At 43.4% G+C, this 20,409-nt stretch overlaps 1 protein-coding gene across 1 annotated transcript in view; it reads right to left on the reverse strand.

Moving 5' to 3' along the window:
• ABCA2 (ATP binding cassette subfamily A member 2) overlaps positions 1–20,409 on the reverse strand; it is a 689,232-nt gene that overhangs the window by 109,486 nt on the left and 559,337 nt on the right. Inside the window, exon 38 of the mRNA XM_030206813.1 lies at positions 12,902–13,013. Within this exon, the coding sequence (XP_030062673.1) occupies positions 12,902–13,013 (112 nt within the window). The remainder of the gene's footprint in view (positions 1–12,901; positions 13,014–20,409) is intronic.

Consider the following 20,409-nt stretch of genomic DNA (forward strand, 5'->3'; position numbering starts at 1 on the left):
AGGGATTCTGCTCTCTCCCCTGCCCCCCTTCCAGCCACCCAGTGAATCTGCTCTCTCTCCACTGGCCCTCCTTCAGCCACCCAGCGATTCTGCTGTCTCCCCCTGCCCCCCTGCAGCCACCCAGCATTTCTGCTCTCTCTCCTGCCCCCCCCCCAGTCACCCAGCGAATCTGTTCTCTTCCCTGCCCCCCTATAGCCACCCATTGATTCTGCTGTTTCCCTTGCCCCCCCTTTCAGCCACCCAGTGATTCTGGTCTGTCCCCTGCCCCCCCCCAGTGATTCTGCTGTCTCCCCTGCCCCCCTTGCAGCCACCCAGCGAATCTGCTCTCTTCCCTGCTCCCCTTGCAGCCACCCAGCGATTGTGCTTTGCCCCTGCCCCCCTTCCTCCTCTGCATCCACCCAGCGATTCTGCTCTTTCCCCTGCCCCCCCTTCAGCCACCTATCAGTTTTCCTCTTCTCTCTTCTCTCTATTTAAAACGCACCTCCAGCGTTCTTTTGAAGCCTCCAAAAGTTCCAACGTTTGTGTAGTGGTGTACATCGATGTCTGCCCCGCCCTCGCATCAAACGTGATGACGTTGAGGGCGGAGCGATGCAATTGGCTCAGTGCCATTGCTCCGTCCTCGACGTCATCACGTTTGACGTGAGGGAGGGGCAAACACTCATGGGCAAACTTTGATCTACACCACCACGGATGTAGAATGTTGGGACTTGTGGAGGCTTCAATAGAACGCTGGAGGTGCATTTTATATAGAGAGATTTACAGTGTAAAAACGTTTGCCCACATTCATAATATCTTATGCTATGGTATCTGAAAAATATTTCTTCTTAGCATTAACAATTGCTTTTTTGTATGTAGTTATAGCTATTCTCCATATTTTTTTATTTAGATAGGAGTTATCCTTCCTCCATAATCTATCCAGAATCCTGCAATTATACTTCATATCTACTAACTCTACTATACACCGTTTGTTAACAGGCTGCTTAATCCTTTTCAGGGAAATAGGAGCTATCTTATTTAGAACTACATCACAGTGTTCAATCCAGTTATGCATCCAATCAATCTGCTTATCCTCTGATAAAGGAAATAACAATCTCATTCCAAAATAGGGTGTGATCAATTTTTGGCCTACATAATTTTGTAATTGGACCAATTTTACCAGGTCTCTTTTGACTCTGAGGCACTGATGACCAGTATATGGTCCAGGAAGCTTGAAAATGATCTGACCATATAATTTCATTCCATATCGGCTCTGAAATAATTATATTCCCCCTTATTATATGAGAATAAGCTAGTACATCAAGTTGATGGCCCTTTTCGTGTGTTGATGAGGTTGGTGGTAATACAAAATCCAAACTTTTTAAAATGACCTCAAATCTCTCACATTTACATTATTCACCAGCTCTAAAGGTAAATTTATATCGCCCAACAATAAATTGTAAGGAAAATTCAAGATAGCTTTACCAACAAAATCGTAAAAATCATCCTTAGCGGTTAGACATTTGACTGGCGGACAATAAAACAAAATACAGTTTAAAGAGCTTAGTAAAGAGGAATCACATATTCTATAACAAAAAATCTCTAAGGGCCCCTTTTACTAATCTGCGTAGGCGCCTACATGCGCTGAACACATGCCAAATTGGAGTTACTGCTCGGTTACTGTGTGGCCCTTGTGGTAATTTCAATTTTGGCGCGTGTTCACTACACGCATCTGAAAAATATTTTTAAATTTCTGGCACGCATAACGGATGCACGCCAAGTGGCATTTGACGCGCATAGGTCATTACCGCTCAGATTCTTTACCGCTAGGTCTATGACTGGTGGTAAGGTCTCAGACCTAAAATGGATGCGCAGCAATTTTGATTTTGCCACACATCCATTTTCAGCAAAAAAAGGGGTCTTGTAAAAGGACCCCTAAGGATGAAGAACTAAATGATTTCTCTAAACTATCATTAAAAAACCCTTTATATAAGAAACCAATGCCTCCCCCCTTTCTCCCTTGATGTGATACAGATAAGAATTTATAGCCCAGGGGATACAAATCATTCAAAACTGGATTGTCATCTGAAGATAACCATGTCTCAGTAAAATAAATGAATCCAGGTTGAGCCTCTGCAATCCAATCCTGTATAACCTTCGCTTTGTTTCTTAGATCACGCTTATTTACATAAAAAGCTGGTATAGGGACCAGGAGCGCAGCCAGACTTGACATTTTGGGGGGGCCAGAGTTAACTTGTGGGAGGGGCACTAAGCATATAAGTGTGCGCATTTTTTAGTATATTCCTAAATAATGCCTTAGCATGAACTTTATGATGGATTTCTAAGTAAACAGTCTGTTCTGCATCAACACAAACTACATTCACACTTGTGGAAACTTTGGAAACTTCAGTCACTCACAGAACACAGACAAACCCTCTAATTACAGAATAAAGGACCAAAAATTAGAAAAGGAAAGAGAAATTACATTCTCTATAAAAGACAACATACTAGCGTATACATGCATAAGTGGACACATACTCATCATCTATATGTTAATATTCCGAATATTTACACCTGTTGCAAAACTAAAGTACCTCTTGCCCAACCAGGTCCATCAATCTGAGTGCAAGTAAATCAGGGGAAGGGTGGGGGAACACAACATTACCCCACACCCCCTAGCACTAATACCAATAAAACATGCATATAGGGAAATAGATAAAATCCGGATACCCCAGATCCAGTCTATATCACCTTAAATCAGGCTTCAATAAAGAATCAGGCTTTTAACCAGTCAGCCACATCCTCAGATCTCTATAGTAGTAATTAGTTCTAAATCATAATCATTGTGTTATTTGGAGGGGCTGGTTATAGGCACTCCCTGTATTCATGCAGAGATGTTTTCACCTAGTAAAGAGCCACCAAAACAGACATCATGTTATTAGGATCAGGTGCTCAATAATCAAATTTACTATTTATAGGTACAATTTATCTATTTATAGGTACAATTTATCTATCCCTCTGCCTGTCGGCGTACCTCAGGGTTCTGTTCTTGGTCCCCTCCTCTTTTCTATCTACACTTCTTCCCTTGGTTCATTAATCTCATCCCATGGCTTTTCCTACCATCTCTATGCTGATGACTCCCAAATCTACCTTTCTACCCCTGATATCTCACCTTGCATCCAAACCAAAGTTTCAGCGTGCTTGTCTGACATTGCTGCCTGGATGTCTCAACGCCACCTGAAATTAAATATGACCAAAACCGAGCTTCTCATTTTCCCCCCCAAACCCACCTCCCCGCTCCCCCCGTTTTCTATTTCTGTTGATGGCTCTCTCATTCTCCCTGTCTCCTCAGCTCGAAACCTTGGGGTCATCTTTGACTCTTCTCTCTCCTTCTCTGCTCATATCCAGCAGACCGCCAAGACCTGTCGTTTCTTTCTTTACAACATCCATAAAATCCGCCCCTTTCTTTCCGAGCACTCTACCAAAACCCTCATCCACACCCTTGTCACCTCTCGTTTAGACTACTGCAATCTGCTTCTTGCTGGCCTCCCACTTAGTCACCTCTCCCCTCTCCAGTCGGTTCAAAACTCTGCTGCCCGTCTCATCTTCTGCCAGGGTCGCTTTACTCATACTACCCCTCTCCTCAAGACCCTTCACTGGCTCTCTATCCGTTTTCGCATCCTGTTCAAACTTCTTCTACTAACCTATAAATGTATTCACTCTGCTGCTCCCCAGTATCTCTCCACACTCGTCCTTCCCTACACCCCTTCCCGTGCACTCCGCTCCATGGATAAATCCTTCTTATCTGTTCCCTTCTCCACTACTGCCAACTCCAGACTTCGCGCCTTCTGTCTCGCTGCACCCTACGCCTGGAATAAACTTCCTGAGCCCCTACGTCTTGCCCCATCCTTGGCCACCTTTAAATCTAGACTGAAAGCCCACCTCTTTAACATTGCTTTTGACTTGTAACCACTTGTAACCACTCGCCTCCACCTACCCTCCTCTCTTCCCTCCCGTTCACATTAATTGATTTGATTTGCTTACTTTATTTATTTTTTGTCTATTAGATTGTAAGCTCTTTGAGCAGGGACTGTCTTTCTTCTATGTTTGTGCAGCGCTGCGTATGCCTTGTAGCTCTATAGAAATGCTAAATAGTAGTAGTAGTAGTATTTTAAAAAAAACATTAATTAGATTGAAAGCTGGGAGGATGTGACATCTTTTTTTTTCTGCATGTACATCCAAAGAAAAAGATGGTAATGGGAGCTTGCTCCTTTTGTTCTGTGGAATGCAATGGTATATTATAAAAATGCACTTTTTTATTACTACTATTTCACAAAGAGGTATTAAATAATGAGGGAAGGGCTTCCTACAGGCAGAAGTGCTGCCCAGAGGCAGTCTAAATGTGCCAACATTGCCCAGTTAGTTCAGCACACTATTAGTTGTCAAATTCATACAAAGCTAATTATGTTCAGTGGAAAATAAATCTGTTGGCTCAGGCTACTTGCTTTGTAAATATTTCATCACTGTTTTTATTTATTTATTTATTTATTTATTTATTTATTTATTGCATTTGTATCCCACATTTTCCCACCTATTTGCAGGCTCAATGTGGCTTACAGAGTTTGGATTCTGACATAGTTAATCCATGTTTCATTATTTCTGCCAAGTATTACATATTATGGGCATTTGCTTTACATTTTTGATTGTTTTGTTTATCCAGATCTTACATTGCTTTTTAAACCAGAGGACGAATCCTAAGGGTGGTTGAACAATTAGGTATAAACTGTGTTGTTCTGACTTAACTTGTTTTGGACTGCGTTGAGTCCTACTGATCTGTACATCTGCTGTCTAGAATTTTGGAAGATGGAAATGAGAAAATAAAAATGAAGTTTTGGATGTACTCTGCAGAAGTTGTTGTTTACTTTTGCAACATGTGTATGGATGACTGCTCTGGTGTGTATGTGATAATGTTTGAATAACTGTCTATACATATGGCTATGATTTCTGAACATGCAGCATCATTAAAAGACAGACTTTTAAATGCCCAGTTGAACACATATGCTAATCTCAAACATGTTTCAGACATATTCATCTACTTGCTCCCATGATTTTACTGAATTATATCATTCTGTCTCACTGTATTTTCAAATGTAAGCCACATTGAACCCAAGTTTGCATGGGATAATGTAGGATATAAATATTTTTTTAAAATCCTTTATCCACCTTTTAAGGTACTGTCTATCCAACTGGATGGTGATGTCACAAGGAAAGCAAGGGTGGTCCAGTGAAGACTAATTCAAAATAACCTGTTTCCTAGCTGGGCTCTAGTATTACCATATTTAAAATATGACCATAGAATGCTTTTCTGGTTATGTTCACTAACAAGTTAAACGATTAACTGTCTTTCTTGAAAGGACTATATAACCTTTGGATACATGACTAGGAACATAAGCATATACTAATATCACAATTCCTCATGTACACCCACAAAACAACCTTTTAGGGTGGATAGTGTTTTATTATTGACCATTTAGAAGAGATAAGAGTCTTTAGTTTTGGCACAGTATTTCAGCAAAAAATATAAGAAAACCAATGGACTGAATTAAGGGTTATAGCCCATTTAGTTATGTTTAAACAAATGAGAGATCTGCATGAAACAAAATATTTAATTTTATTTTGACTTATAAAACCACCTATCCTTGAAATATGCTCAAAACTGAATAATTCATTTGTGTATTTAAAATGTAAATTTCTACAAAACAGATTAAATGATGTGATTCCACCTGTCCCAATGAAAGGAGAGTTTTATTTTTACTTCCATTTAATTTCAATATACAGTGCACTGCATTTAAGTGCACGTTGGATAAGAGCATGCTCTATTTAACTGCATGCCATACTTCAGTCCCGTTTTTGGCACCATCAATTTCTATGGCGACAAACTTCGTTTTAGCGCACCACTAAGTGAAAGATTCGCTTATATGCATGGTTCAAGTCCGATCCTCTGCAGGAAAGATTCTGCATAAGTGCGCTCATGGAATATGGAAGCCAACTGGCGCATGACAACCGAGATTTCAAATTTACCACCTCTTTAACTGCCACAGGCAGATAAAGGGAAAGAATGTTGTTGGAGCATGCACCGGGGTCGTCGTCATCGTTGCGACGGCGGTGGAACTGTAAGACTTTAACACTGACTGAACGAATAGAAGTTCTTAAAAAATTAGAAAACAAAGAAAGTCAAGCATCTATTGCTAAAGAATATGGTGTCAATCCCAGTCAAATTTCACGTGTCTTGAAGCAGAAAGACCAGCTTCTGGAAGACTGGTAAAACAATACAAATCAACAACGGAAACGAAAACGTGCGGGAAATGCTGAGGAGGTAGAATATGCTCTTCTTTGGTGGTTTTCTCGAGTCAGGAGTGGTCCACTGCTTATGGAGAAAGCTAACCAGGTAGCTGAAAGTCTTGGACTAACTGTTGGATGGTTGGAAAGATGGAAGGAAAGGAACAGCATAAAATTCAAAAAAACAGCATGGTGAGAAACAAGACGCTGATGACTTTGGTGCTGAAAATTGGGTTGTTTCAGTTCTTCCTACCATCTTGAACGACTTTGCACCTCGTGACATTTTCAATGCAGATGAAAATGGTCTCTACTGGCGAGCGATTCCTGATGGAACACTTGCATTCAAACATGCTGAAACTACTGGAGGTAAAACATCGAAGGACCGACTGACAATTCTCCTTTGCTGCCATATGGATGGGAGTGAGAAGTTGGAACCCCTCGTCACTGGAAAGAGCAAACAGCCCCGTTGCTTCAAGAAAGTTAAGCGACTTCCTGTGTCATACGAGGCTAACGTAAATTCGTAGATGACTGGGGAAATTTGGAAGAAGTGGCTAAAGAAGTTAGACACTAGAATGCGGGCACAAAAGCATCAGATTTTGTTGCTTTGTGATAACTGAGCTGCACACAGGGATGATGTCAGACTGTCTAACATCAAGGTGGTCTTCCTGCCACCAAACACTACCTCTCTGATCCAACCTCTGGATCAGGGCATAATAGCCAATTTCAAACAACATTATCAGGCTCTTGTGCTGCGTCATCTGATGAGCGTTATGGATGACCAGACTGGGAAGGATAAACGTGCTGTTGAACTGGCTCGTAATCCATCACTGTTGGATTCCCTACATATGCAGAAAGAAGCCTGGAATCATGTTACACAGGCAACCATTTTGAACTGCTACAAGCGGGCAAGCTTTGTTAAGGATGTGGAGAGGGATGAAGCAGGTGCAGCTGTTGCAAATGCGTCAGATAAGTACATAAGTACATAAGTAGTGCCATACTGGGAAAGACCAAAGGTCCATCTAGCCCAGCATCCTGTCACCGACAGTGGCCAATCCAGGTCAAGGGCACCTGGCACGCTCCCCAAACGTAAAAACATTCCAGACAAGTTATACCTAAAAATGCGGAATTTTTCCAAGTCCATTTAATAGCGGTCTATGGACTTGTCCTTTAGGAATCTATCTAACCCCTTTTTAAACTCCGTCAAGCTAACCGCCCGTACCACGTTCTCCGGCAACGAATTCCAGAGTCTAATTACACGTTGGGTGAAGAAAAATTTTCTCCGATTCGTTTTAAATTTACCACACTGTAGCTTCAACTCATGCCCTCTAGTCCTATTATTTTTGGATAGCGTGAACAGTCGCTTCACATCCACCCGATCCATTCCACTCATTATTTTATACACTTCTATCATATCTCCCCTCAGCCGTCTCTTCTCCAAGCTGAAAAGCCCTAGCCTTCTCAGCCTCTCTTCATAGGAAAGTCGTCCCATCCCCATTATCATTTTCGTCGCCCTTCGCTGTACCTTTTCCAATTCTACTATATCTTTTTTGAGATACGGAGACCAGTACTGAACACAATACTCCAGGTGCGGTCGCACCATGGAGCGATACAACGGCATTATAACATCCGCACACCTGGACTCCATACCCTTCCTAATAACACCCAACATTCTATTTGCTTTCCTAGCCGCAGCAGCACACTGAGCAGAAGGTTTCAGCGTATCATCGACGACGACACCCAGATCCCTTTCTTGATCCGTAACTCCTAACGCGGAACCTTGCAAGACGTAGCTATAATTCGGGTTCCTCTTACCCACATGCATCACTTTGCACTTGTCAACATTGAACTTCATCTGCCACTTGCACGCCCATTCTCCCAGTCTCGCAAGGTCCTCCTGTAATCGTTCACATTCCTCCTGCGACTTGACGACCCTGAATAATTTTGTGTCATCGGCGAATTTAATTACCTCACTAGTTATTCCCATCTCTAGGTCATTTATAAATACATTAAAAAGCAACGGACCCAGCACAGACCCCTGCGGGACCCCACTAACTACCCTCCTCCACTGAGAATACTGGCCACGCAATCCTACTCTCTGCTTCCTATCTTTCAACCAGTTCTTAATCCATAATAATACCCTACCTCCGATTCCATGACTCTGCAATTTCTTCAGGAGTCTTTCGTGCGGCACTTTGTCAAACGCCTTCTGAAAATCCAGATATACAATATCAACCGGCTCCCCATTGTCCACATGTTTGCTTACCCCCTCAAAAAAATGCATTAGATTGGTGAGGCAAGACTTCCCTTCACTAAATCCGTGCTGACTTTGTCTCATCAGTCCATGTTTTTGTATATGCTCTGCAATTTTATTCTTAATAATAGCCTCCACCATCTTGCCCGGCACCGACGTCAGACTCACCGGTCTATAATTTCCCGGATCTCCTCTGGAACCTTTCTTAAAAATCGGAGATGAAGATTATTGACATCCCAGCCAGTTTTACTGAAGAGGAGTTCCATCGCTACGTAGCTGTTGATTATGATCTACAAACAGCTGAAGACAGCACTGATGTTGAGATATGCTCCTACATGAAGGCAACAACGGCTGATGATGGAACAGATGAAGAAATGAGCAGCAAGGTACATGCTGATGAAATTCAACAACCTCCTCCTGTCACTTTTGCAAGAGTGCTGGAGAGTCTCAACACCGTGCGGGCCTATCTGGAGGCCACTGGATGTCAGTGCTATGACAGTTTTTACCGTCTGGCAGACATAGTCTATGGAACTCACAGACCCAAGAGTGTACAGAGGACTATAACTGATTACTTCAAGCCAGCCTAATGTCAGTTAACTGAGACTGTATACTGTACGTATAATAATAAACCGTACTGTACATATGTTTATCAGATGTCAAGCTTCTTTGGGTCACAACAGTTAAGTGCACGCTCTGGTTAACTGCATGCATTTCTTTGGTCCCAGACCCTTGCACTTAAGCGGATTGCACTGTATTCCATCTTTATAACACCAGGCTTCCCAAGGCAGATTACAACAACAGTTAAGATGAACTCATCAGGAAACAGGATATCCTCACTGAAATTTGGCTATCTGTATTGTATAGAGGTGTAGAAAAATGGGCACAAAATACAGGGTTTATAACTGCTGAACTTTAAACTGTTGATACTCAATTTTTATTTCATGATATTTATATCTACATATGGGAAGCTCTCAAATAAATAAAAAGCTTTCAAATAAGTTAAAAAAAATCTGTTGTCCTGGAATAGCTTTTGACTTTTTATTGATGGACCACACATAGGCAGTTCCTTATTTGTAATAATCTTTTGTTATTGTTTTGGGTGGCTTCAGCCCAAATAATGGGCTAGATAGGCTCATACAGTTTCCTGTTCTCAATGATCCACACAACCTTCTCTCCCTCCCACCTCCCCAGCCCAACCCAGCAGAGTAGCATTTGTTTATTGGATACAGCACCCTTCCCTCTCCCTCCCCACAGTTTTCCTACCTTGCCTTTGTAGCAGCACCGCAGCAATTGAAGCAGGGCTGCCTCAGAGCCTTGGCCTTCCCTGGAACATACCCCGGCGCCCCGCCCTACTCTCCTCTGAAGTAACTTCCTATTTCCGCAAGGGCAGGCGGAAACGAAGTTACAGATGAGGGCGGGGTATGCTCCAGAGTTTGGCCGAGGCAGCTCTGCTATCTGTCCTGCTTCAATCGCTGTGGTGTCGCTGCGGACCATGGGGAGAGAGAAGGGGAGACACCTGCATTGGGAGCATCCGTGGACAGTCGGGGGCAGGCGTGCAGTGCATGGAGATGCAGGCACCTGGCTGGCCACCATTGATGGGGGGGGGCCTGAGATAGGAATGCGGGGCCTAGGCCCGAGGCCCCCTGTAGCATCACCACTGATAGGGACACTTTCAGATCTTCGTATAGAGACCTCTGAAGTTTGTGAACAATAAATCCTATAACTTTCCTGTTCCCATATGCAATTTTATATCCATGTGAAGATCTTTTCCTATCTCTAATCAAAACCTCAATAGAATTAGGCATATAACAGGAGCAGTCTAAGATAACTATCCAACTGCTTTTTTTCAGTTTCCATTGCATATAAACTGTCAATAAAATAGGTAAACCATGAGTGACTAAATCCGATTTATCAATAATCTCACCCATAATTAAAAATAACATAAAGTAAAACCATAACCGATCCATTTTAGCCATTCTAAACACAGATGCCTACTAAAACAATATTTGAAAGCTTACAATCCTTCTCGCACCCTGCTTCAGGTGCCATACAAAGGCGCATGCCTTTAGCTTGCGCCTTAGGCGCCGTGGTTTAAATCACCCCAAGGCATCTTATGTCAGATGGTAATCGACGGAGCTTAACTCCCACGCCACATGCAAGTTGGCAATAGCAGCACAGGCAGAGTAGTCTCCCACACCCAAGACACTGAGGAACTGGTGCTTTATTAGCAACAAAGTCTGACAGCACAGAACAGTGAAGTGAAGCATGGTCAAGCAAGATGATAAAAATGTTTTCTAAGTGCCACAGTTTAAATCACCCCAAAGCATCTTATGTCAGATGGTAATGGGCAGAACTTAACTCTCACGGCAAGTGCAAGTTGGCAATACCAGCACAAGCAGCATGGAGGGGCATAATTGAACAGCGCCGGCCAAATAGCTGGCCGGCCATCTTCGGGGCCAGCGCCGCAAGGGGGCAGAGCCAACCGTATTTTCGAAATACGGTTGGAGACAACTAAATTGATCGCCGGGTGTAGAGGAGATGGCCGGCTTCGTTTTTCAGCCATAATGGAAATCGGGCCTGGCCATCTCAAACCCGGTGAAATGCAAGGCATTTGGTCGTGGGAGGAGCCAGCATTTGTAGTGCACTGGCCCCCCTCACATGCCAGGACACCAACCGGGCACCTAGGGGGCACTTCTAAAAAAAAATAATAATAATAACAATAGCTCCCAGGTACATAGCTCCCTTACCTTGGGTGCTGAGTCCCCCAACTCCCCCCCCCAAACCCACTACCCACAACTTTATAACACTACCATAGCCCTAAGGGGTGAAGGGGGGCACTTACATGTGGGTACAGTGGGTTTTGGGGGGTGGGGTTTGGAGGGCTCCCATTTACCACCACAAGTGTAACAGGTAGGGGGGATGGGCTTGGGTCCACCTGCCTGAAGTGCACAGCACCCACTAAAAACTGCTCCAGGGACTTGCATACTGCTGTCAGGGAGCTGGGTATGACATTTGAGGCTGGCATAGAGGCTGGCAAAAAAGGTTTGTTTTGTTTTGTTTTTTGGGTGGGAGGGGGTTGGTGACCACTGGGGGAGAAAGGAGAGGTGATCCCCGATTCCCTTCAGTGATCATTTGGTCAGTTGGGGCTCCTTTCTGAAGCTTGGCCGTGAAAAAAAAGGGACCAAGTAAAGTCGGCGAAATGCTTGTCAAGCCTGGCTTTTTATTTCCATTATCGGGAGAAGCCAGCCAACTCGTGAGCACGCCCCTGTCCCGCCCCCGTCCTGCCTTCACTACCCTACCGACATGCCCCCTGGAAGTTTTGCCAGCTCCGTGACGGAAAGCAGATGGCACCGGCCAAAATCGGCTTTCGATTATACCCATCTCCCGATTTGTGTCGGAAGATGGTTGGGGATCTCTTTCGAAAATGAGCTGGATAGTCTCCCATGCCCAAGATGCTGAGGAACTGGAGCTTTTATTAGCAACAAAGTCTGACAGCACAAAATAGTGAAGTGAAGCACAATCAAGCAAGATTTTTAGTGAAATTGAGCATGTGAGAGCTTCACACATGCTCAATTTCACTATAAATGAGCATGTGCGCTGGGATGGGAAAACAGGGCAGGCAGAACGGTGGCAAATATTGTCACAAGAAAGCTTCTGCTGGTGGGGCTTGGGGACCCCCACCAGCCCAGGTATGTGGGGTTACAGTGGGGGGGTCGAGAGCAGAGAGGAGGCGGGGCAAAATGTGCCCCCCCCCCCATTTTGGGCTCATGCCCCCTTCCAAATCGAAGTCTGGCTACGTCACTGCTGGGAAGGTGAATGCTTTCTTGCCATCACTAGCAGCTCTTTGCCTCAACTAATGAAAGTATGATCTTGGAAAAACTGCAACTTTCTTTAGTTTCCAGATGTACAGCCTGCCCACTTTAATCCCATCTGGGCTTGAAATCAACATACAGTTCATCTGAAGGCCTTCCATTCAACTTCCTTCCTCCTTCCTTGTATAAATTATAGGATGCTTTTGGTTGATGAGTTTATAAAATATAATCTGGATTATTTCTCCTATTCTAGTATCACCAAGAAAGAAAAAAACAGTTTTGAAATGCAATACAATGTAGACAAATAAACTGTAGATTTCCCCAGATTATCTGTGGTATACCTATCTGCAAGGTAAGTACTACTGCATCTAGAGACGGATGCAGACTGCCAACCATTGCAATTAAAAGCCAACAGATTCACAGAGAGACCTGCACATGTGGTCAGTGGTCAAAGAACTCTGAATGTAAAAAGATCTCGATCCCTCTCATCTGCCCTCCATTAGAGAAATCTCTGGTATCTCACCATAGGCAGCGGGATTCCCTCTATTCTTCGGCAGGTTGGCTCTTAGGATTGCATTGTTCAAGGCATTGAGATAGGTGGGCATGCTGTGGTACCCTTTGTTATTGTAGAAAACCTACAAGCAGAAAAAGAACAGACAGCATCAGCTTTGCAGTTCCAGCTTGTTCTTGATTCTTAAATTGCTTGTGGCTGCCCAACCACCGATATTCAGCAGCATTTAACTAGGCAATGCTACTGAATATCGGCTCTGACTGTCTATATAAAAAATGGTCAGCTTAGTTATGTGGCTGCCAGAACTGAAAATCAGCTGGCACCTACATAACTTTTTTTTTTGTAAGAGTCCTGTGATCCCCTCCCGCACCCCACAATACAGCCCCCCTCCTTCCTTTTCCCCTACCCCCCAGCTGGTGAGAGTTACAACTCACCTCCTTTCCTGGGGACATATGCCCAACCTCCCCGGTCCAGATAGGACACCTCCCCCAGACCTATCTTACATCCCTGGTGGTTCAGTGGGGGGCGATAGGGGCAGGAGCAAAGCCCACTCACTCCTGCCCTTCAACTGCCTAAAGAAAATGGCTGCTGTGACCTCTTGCGGCAGCTTGCAGTACTACACAAGTACTGCAGGAGGGGGATCAAGTTATGTGGGTCTCGGACAATATTCAGTCAGAGACCGCATAACTCTCTTATACCAGTGGCCAGCTGCAGACCAATTAGCCCTGTATATTCAGTGCAGGTTGATGACCGCACATGGCCCAGTACTGAATATCTGGGTTAATTTAGCCAGCGATGGTCACCGTTTAACAAAATGCTGACCACCATCAGCTGAACAAAATTAGCAGGTATAAATTTCAAAAATCAACATATTCAAATCTCTAACTTGAAAATAATTTTTTCTACCTTTATTGTCTGGCTATTTTATGTTTCTACTAATGTTTATTTATTTATTGCATTTGTATCCCACATTTTCCCACCTATTTGCGGGCTCAGTGTGGCTTACAGTACCTTGTGAAGGATGGAAATACATTGTTACAATACGATTATGGGTTACATTGTGAGGAGTTATGGGAAGACAAAGTCAAGTCAAAAATCGTGAGGGCGTGGAAACCATGTGAAGTTACAGTGGGGAAACGATAGGCGATAGAACAATTACAAGAGAACATAGGGTATAACATTGTATCTGTGGTTGGAGTTTGAAGTGTGGTGATAATGCGGGGTGAGAGTAGTTCAGAAGGGAGTGTATTGATGCATTTCTATTAGTATGTATGGACTTCATGCGTTTTGATCCTTACAATAAATTTTCTCGAAGAGATGAGTCTTCAGTTGTTTGCGGAAGTCGGTTAATTCGTAGATCATTTTCAGGTTGCGTGGTAGTGTATTCCAGAACTGCGTGCTCATATAAGAGAAGGTTGATGCATGCAATACTTTGTATTTTATGCCTTTGCAATTAGGGAAGAGGAGATTGAGGAAGGTTCTGGATGATCTTTTAGCGTTTCTGGGTGGCAGGTCTATTAAGTCAGACATGTATGCAGGGGCTTCACCGTGGATGATTTTGTGGACCAAGGTGCATACCTTAAAGGTGATACGTTCCTTGAGTAGGAGCCAATGTAGTTTCTCACGCAAGGGTTTTGCGCTTTCGTATTTTGGTTTTCCGAAAATGAGTCTGGCTGCTGTATTCTGGGCTGTTTGAAGTTTCCTCAGTATTTGTTCTTTGCAGCCTGCGTATAGTGAGTTGCAATAGTCTAGGTGGCTAAGTACAAGTGATTGCATTAGGCTGCGGAATACGGACCTTGGAAAGAATGGTTTTATTCTTTTCAGTTTCCACATGGAGTAAAACATCTTTTTGGTTGTGTTATTTGCGTGAGTCTCCAGTGTTAGGTGGCAGTCAATAGTGACTCCAAGGATTTTCAAAGTTTCAGCGATTGGCAGATTTAGTTTAGGTGTGTTGATAGCAGTAAATTTGTTCGTGTTGTATTGGGAGGTAAGTACGAGGCATTGAGTTTTTTCTGCGTTCAGTTTTAGTCGGAATGCATCTGCCCAGGTGTTCATGATGTATAGACTTTGGTTGATTTCGTTGGAGATTTCGTTAATGTCTTGTTTGAAAGGAATATATATCGTTACATCGTCTGCATATATGTAAGGGTTAAGGTTGTGAATTGATAGAAGTTTTGCCAAGGGGATCATCATTAGGTTGAAGATGGTTGGCGAGAGGGGGGATCCCTGCGGTACTCCACATTCAGGTGTCCATGCGGTAGACGTAGTTGAATTTGATGTGACTTGGTATGAGCGCAGGGTTAGGAACCCCTTGAACCAGTTTAGGACATTGCCTCCAATGCCAAAATATTCAAGTATGTGTAATAGGATTTCGTGGTCAACCATATCAAAGGCACTTGACATGTCAAATTGTAAGAGGAGTATATTGGTGCCGGCAGCAATCATTTGTTTGAATTTAGTTGTTAGGGTAATTAGTACTGTTTCTGTGCTGTGATTTGACCGGAATCCTGATTGGGCATCATGCAGTATTGAAAACTTGTTGAGATAATTTGTGAGTTGTTTGGTTACCATTCCTTCGGTTATTTTGGTTATTAGTGGTATGGATGCTACTGGTCTGTAGTTAGTTATTTCGCTTGCGTTTTTTTTTGTGTCTTTGGGAATTGGGGTGAGTAGAATTTTTCCTTTTTCCTTTGGGAAGAGTCCGTTTTGTAGCATGAAATTCACATGGTTCATTAGGTCTGTTATGAATTGTTGAGGTGCTGCTTTCATGAGGTTGTTTGGGCAGATATCTAGTTTGCAATGGGATTTGGCAAATTTTTTGAGCGTCTTAGAGATGAGGTCCTCTGACAGTGTTTCAAATTCGGTCCAGATCCTGTCTGCTGGGTGTATTCCGTCTTCTGGGTCTAGAAAGTTTAGGAGTGTGGCGTATTCAATAGGGCTGGTGGGAATTTTATTTCATAATTGTATAATTTTCTCCTTGAAGTGTTTCGCGAGGTTGTCGACCCCTGGTATATCTTTGCTGTTGTTTGTAACTGGTGTGGTGTCTAGCAACTTATTTACAAGGTAGAAGAGTTTGTGTGTGTCATTGTAGTTTGGTCCAATCAATGTTTTGTAGTGTAGTCTTTTAGTCTGTTTTATGGTATATTTGTATTTCCTCCGAAGTGATTTCCAGGCATTCATTGTGTGTTCATCTTTCTTTTTGTTCCATGCGCGTTCTAGTTTTCTGACTTGTGTTTTGAGTTTTTTCAGCTCTTCGGTGAACCATGGATTTGATTTTTTCCTACATGATGTTCTGGTTTGGATTGGGGCAATTGTGTCCAATGTTATTTTACATATGTCATCCCATTCTTGGAGGAATTGAATGGTGTCTGTATTTGTTGACCATTCATTTCGGTAGATCTGTTGCCAGAATGTTATGGGGTCTATTTTTCCTCTCGTGGTGTATGTTGTTTGTTCGTGTTTGTTGATTGCGTTTCTGTGTATTTTCACCAGTGGAGGGAGACATGTGCTTTATGGTGGTTTGTCCAAAGTGTGGGTGTCCATCTTATGTCTGTAAGTAGAAGAGTTGAGTCTGAGTCGAATTTGTGTGTAATAATGTCTAGCGTGTGTCCCTTTGCGTGTGTTGGTTGGGTATTAGGTGCGTGTAGATCCCAGAGTTTTAAGAATTCTTTGCATTCTTGTGTGCCTGTTGAGGTGTCGTCTTCGAGGTGTAGGTTGATGTCTCCTATTATGAGGATGTTTGAGGCAGAGACACATGTGTTTGAGATGAAGTCCATAAGTTGCGTTTGGGAGTCTTTCCATTTACCTGGTGGTCTATAGAATAGGATTGTGCTGAGGTGTCCTTGTAGGTTTGGATGAGTGATTCTTGTCGAGGCTATTTCAAGTTGTGGTGAGTTGTGATTCGCCAGTGGTTGTGATGGTGAACTCGGATTTGTAAATTATGGCTATTCCGCCACCTCTTTTTCCAGTTCTTGCCCAGTGGGTTATTTTGTAATCTGGTGGGCATGTCTCTTTGATGGCAGGGTCTGTAGGGCTGTGGAACCATGTTTCCGTGATGAATAGAAGGTCTAGATTCTCCGTGGTGATCCAGTCTAGTATATCTATTGAGTTGCTTACTGCTGATCTTGCATTGATGTATCCTAATCGGATTGAGTGGTATGGTTCAGTAGGGAGGTTAGATGTGTTTATTTTTATTAATTGTCTGTTTCCTCGGCAGTTGAGTTTGTCGTTGTTGTTTTTTTTTCTTTTCTCTTTCTGTTGGTGGTGTTCGTATGTGGGGGGTTTTCCTTTTGGTTGGTTGTTGTATTTTTGGTCTGGTGAGTTATTAATAGGTCGTGTATAGAGTTGGTGAATTGTGGTTGGGTTGTTGTTGATGTTGGGGGTGGTCCATGCATGGTGGATTATGGGAATGAGGTAGATTATTATTAGTAGCTTATTAGTATTCATGTTTATAATGCAGTGCACTTAGAGCCAGTTGTAGTCATGTGATAAAAGCAATATATTTAGAGACAGTTATGAGCAGGCGCTAAAGCACTGATGCAGTGCCTTGCAAAATAAAGTATTGTCTTAGAATTAGAGAGTAGAGCTGCGATGTTTGGTCAGTTAGATGTTTAGCAAGTCAGTCAAGAGGCAAGGCATTGAAAAGCATTTAGAAGCAGGATATTTAGAGCATTTAAAACATTTAAAGACCTTTAGAGTAAGATATTAGAGCATTTAAGACATTTAAAAGGCCTTTAGAGTAACATATTAACATAGTAACATAGTGGATGACGGCAGGAAAAGGCCTGCACGGTCCATCCAGCTCGCCCCACAAGGCAAACCCACATGCGCTACTTCTGATTATACTCTATCCTGATTAGTGATCTTAGTGTGGCAGGGCAATAAATCATTTATATTAGCATTAAACGTTTATGTTTAACAAGTCATTTGTAAGGCAAGCATTTAAAGCATTTAGAAGCAGGGTATCTAAGGCTGTTAGAATGTGTTTAAGACAGCTATGTTTAGCAATTCATTTAAAGGCTAGGCACTGGATAGCATTTAGAAGCAAAGCATTTTTTTTTATATGTGTTTAAAAGTAGTGTTGCCTTTAAAACATATATGCTAGCGAGTTTTCTTAAGAGTCCATTGTTACAATGTTTCAAACCTCCGTCGATCGTCCGGAGCAGTTTCTCAAGCGACCTTCTCGTTCTGCGTGGTGTTGTGGCGGATGGTCACGAGCCGGGTCGATCCCAGAGGGTTCTATGTGGTCGCTCTCAGCTCGATGCAAACAGCCAGGCGGTAACCGGGTTCCAAATATAGCCCCGTGATTCTTTCAGTAAAAAAAAAAAAAAATTTCGCCGTCTCTCTTCTCGCAGATGGAAAGCGTGCTCTCCTCTCCGCTTCTAGTGGGGCCTTTTGTCTCCGGACCCACGTTAGCCCTTTCTCCGGTGACTCTGTTCTTGCCCGGAGGAGGTATTCCGCCTCTCCTATGGCTGCGGGGGTCTGAAGCTAGATCGCGATCTCGGCGGAGCCTTCTTGTTGGAACTCCGCGCGATCCTCCAATTTCCCGGGGGCATTCGTCAGTTGATTTGGATCGCTGTCTTTCAGGGACACAGATCTTGCTCGGGGAGGTGAATCCTTTTGCCTATGGCGTCGGGCCTCGGATCGCGATTTCAACGGGGCAATTTCGCTTAGGACTCACCTAGAATTTGCTTAGAATTCGGTCCTCTTGCGGAGCTCCCGTCTCGGCGTCCGTTCAGTTCATCATATACCAGGCAGATCTCAGCAGCGCCGAAGGTTGGAAGGCCTGGGCCCCAGCGTGAGGGAATCTTCTGCTCTCCACCTTGGTTTGCTCCCGGGCTGTTTCCACCAGGGAACGCGGCAGCGGTGTGAGAGTCTTCAGGAGTGGAAATTCGGTTCCCAGACGGCTTGTGTCCTTCCTGTGTTCTTGGCGGGTGGATGGCCGCTGGACAGTCGGTCTATCTGGTGGTGTTCTCTCGTCCGGTGGTCTGTTTGGAAGGCTGCAGGTTCGGTCGGGCCGACTGGTGGTCACGAGGTCGGTCGGCTCGATTGCTACCAAGTATTAAGCTCATTTGTTTTAATTAATTTATCCAGTCCTTACATGCACATGGTTTTGCTTTTTAAACCCAAACGTTTCCTATGATAGCATTGTGCTTATTTGAATGTTTTTCTGTACAAGTTTTGTTTGATTTGTCTTTATTTGAAATAATTTTTTTTAAAACACATTTTGTCAAGGTGGGGTGGGGGACCCACCGACCTGGTCTACAGATAGCGACGCAACTGCTCTCCTCCCACCCTCCCCTTTCCTACCGACCATAAGAATTCCCCTCTCCCAGATTCATTTTAAGGAGATAACCCAGGGAACGCTATTCAGTTTTGTCCTATCGCTGTCACTCAGTCATGTTGGCCTCAGTCTCTGGTTTCTGCTTTCTTCTGTCTTCTCTTAACTCTCCTTCCAGGGTTTCCAGTCCATGTTTCTCTCTCCTCACGTTTTCCTCACTCTCTCTCATACATCCATCTAAGTCATTGAGCTTTACCTATCAGCTTGCTTGCATTTAATTTTCTGTCTTTCTATCCTCCAGCAGCAAGTTCAAGAGCTTAACTATTCTTTGAGTGAAAAAAATAGTTCCTCCAATTTGTTTTAAAAGTAATTCCATGTAATTTAATTGAGTGCCCTTTGTCTTTGTGCTTTGTGAAAGAGTGAAAAATCGATTCACTTTTACTCATTCTACACCACTCAGGATTTTATAGATCTCAATGATAGCCCCCCTCAGCCGTCTCTTTTCCAAACTGAGGAGCCCTAACCTCTAGCTTTTCCTCATATGGAAGGAATTCCATCCCCTTTATCAGTTTGGTCACTCTTTGAACTTTTTCTCATTCTGCTATATCTTTTTTGAGATACGGTCACCAGAATTGAACACAATACTCAAGGTGAGGTCACATCATGGAGTGTACAGAGGCATTATAATAGTCTTGGTCTTATTTTGCATTCCTTTCCTAATAAATCCTAGCATCCTGTTTGCTTTTTTGGCCTCTTCTGCACAATGGGCAGAAGATTTCAGTGTATTCTCTACAATGACACCTAGATCTTTCTCTTGAGTGCTAACTCCTAAGTTGGACCCTCATAGGCGTAGTTTGACTGTTCCATTTTTTTTTTGGGGGGGGGGGGCAAAATATAGACTGTGACAGATTATAATATTCATTTGTATATATAGTCCTTGTGACTCTAGGCGAGTCACTTAACCCTCCATTGCCCCAGGTACAAGTACATATATATACTATGAGGGGCATAATCGAACACAAACGCCCATCTCCATGGGCGACTATCTCCGAGGACGGGTACGTGAAGGGGCGGGACAGACCGTATTTTCGAAAAAGATGGGCAGCCATCTTTTGTTTCGATAATACGGTTGGTGCTAGGCAAATGCATCGGATTTGGGTGGATTTGAGCTGGGCAGTTTCGGTTTTCAGCGACAATGGAAACCGAAGGCGCCCAGCTCAAAAACGAACACATCCAAGGC

This window comes from Microcaecilia unicolor, chromosome 6 (genome assembly GCF_901765095.1).
Source record: "Microcaecilia unicolor chromosome 6, aMicUni1.1, whole genome shotgun sequence".
NCBI lineage: Eukaryota > Metazoa > Chordata > Amphibia > Gymnophiona > Siphonopidae > Microcaecilia > Microcaecilia unicolor.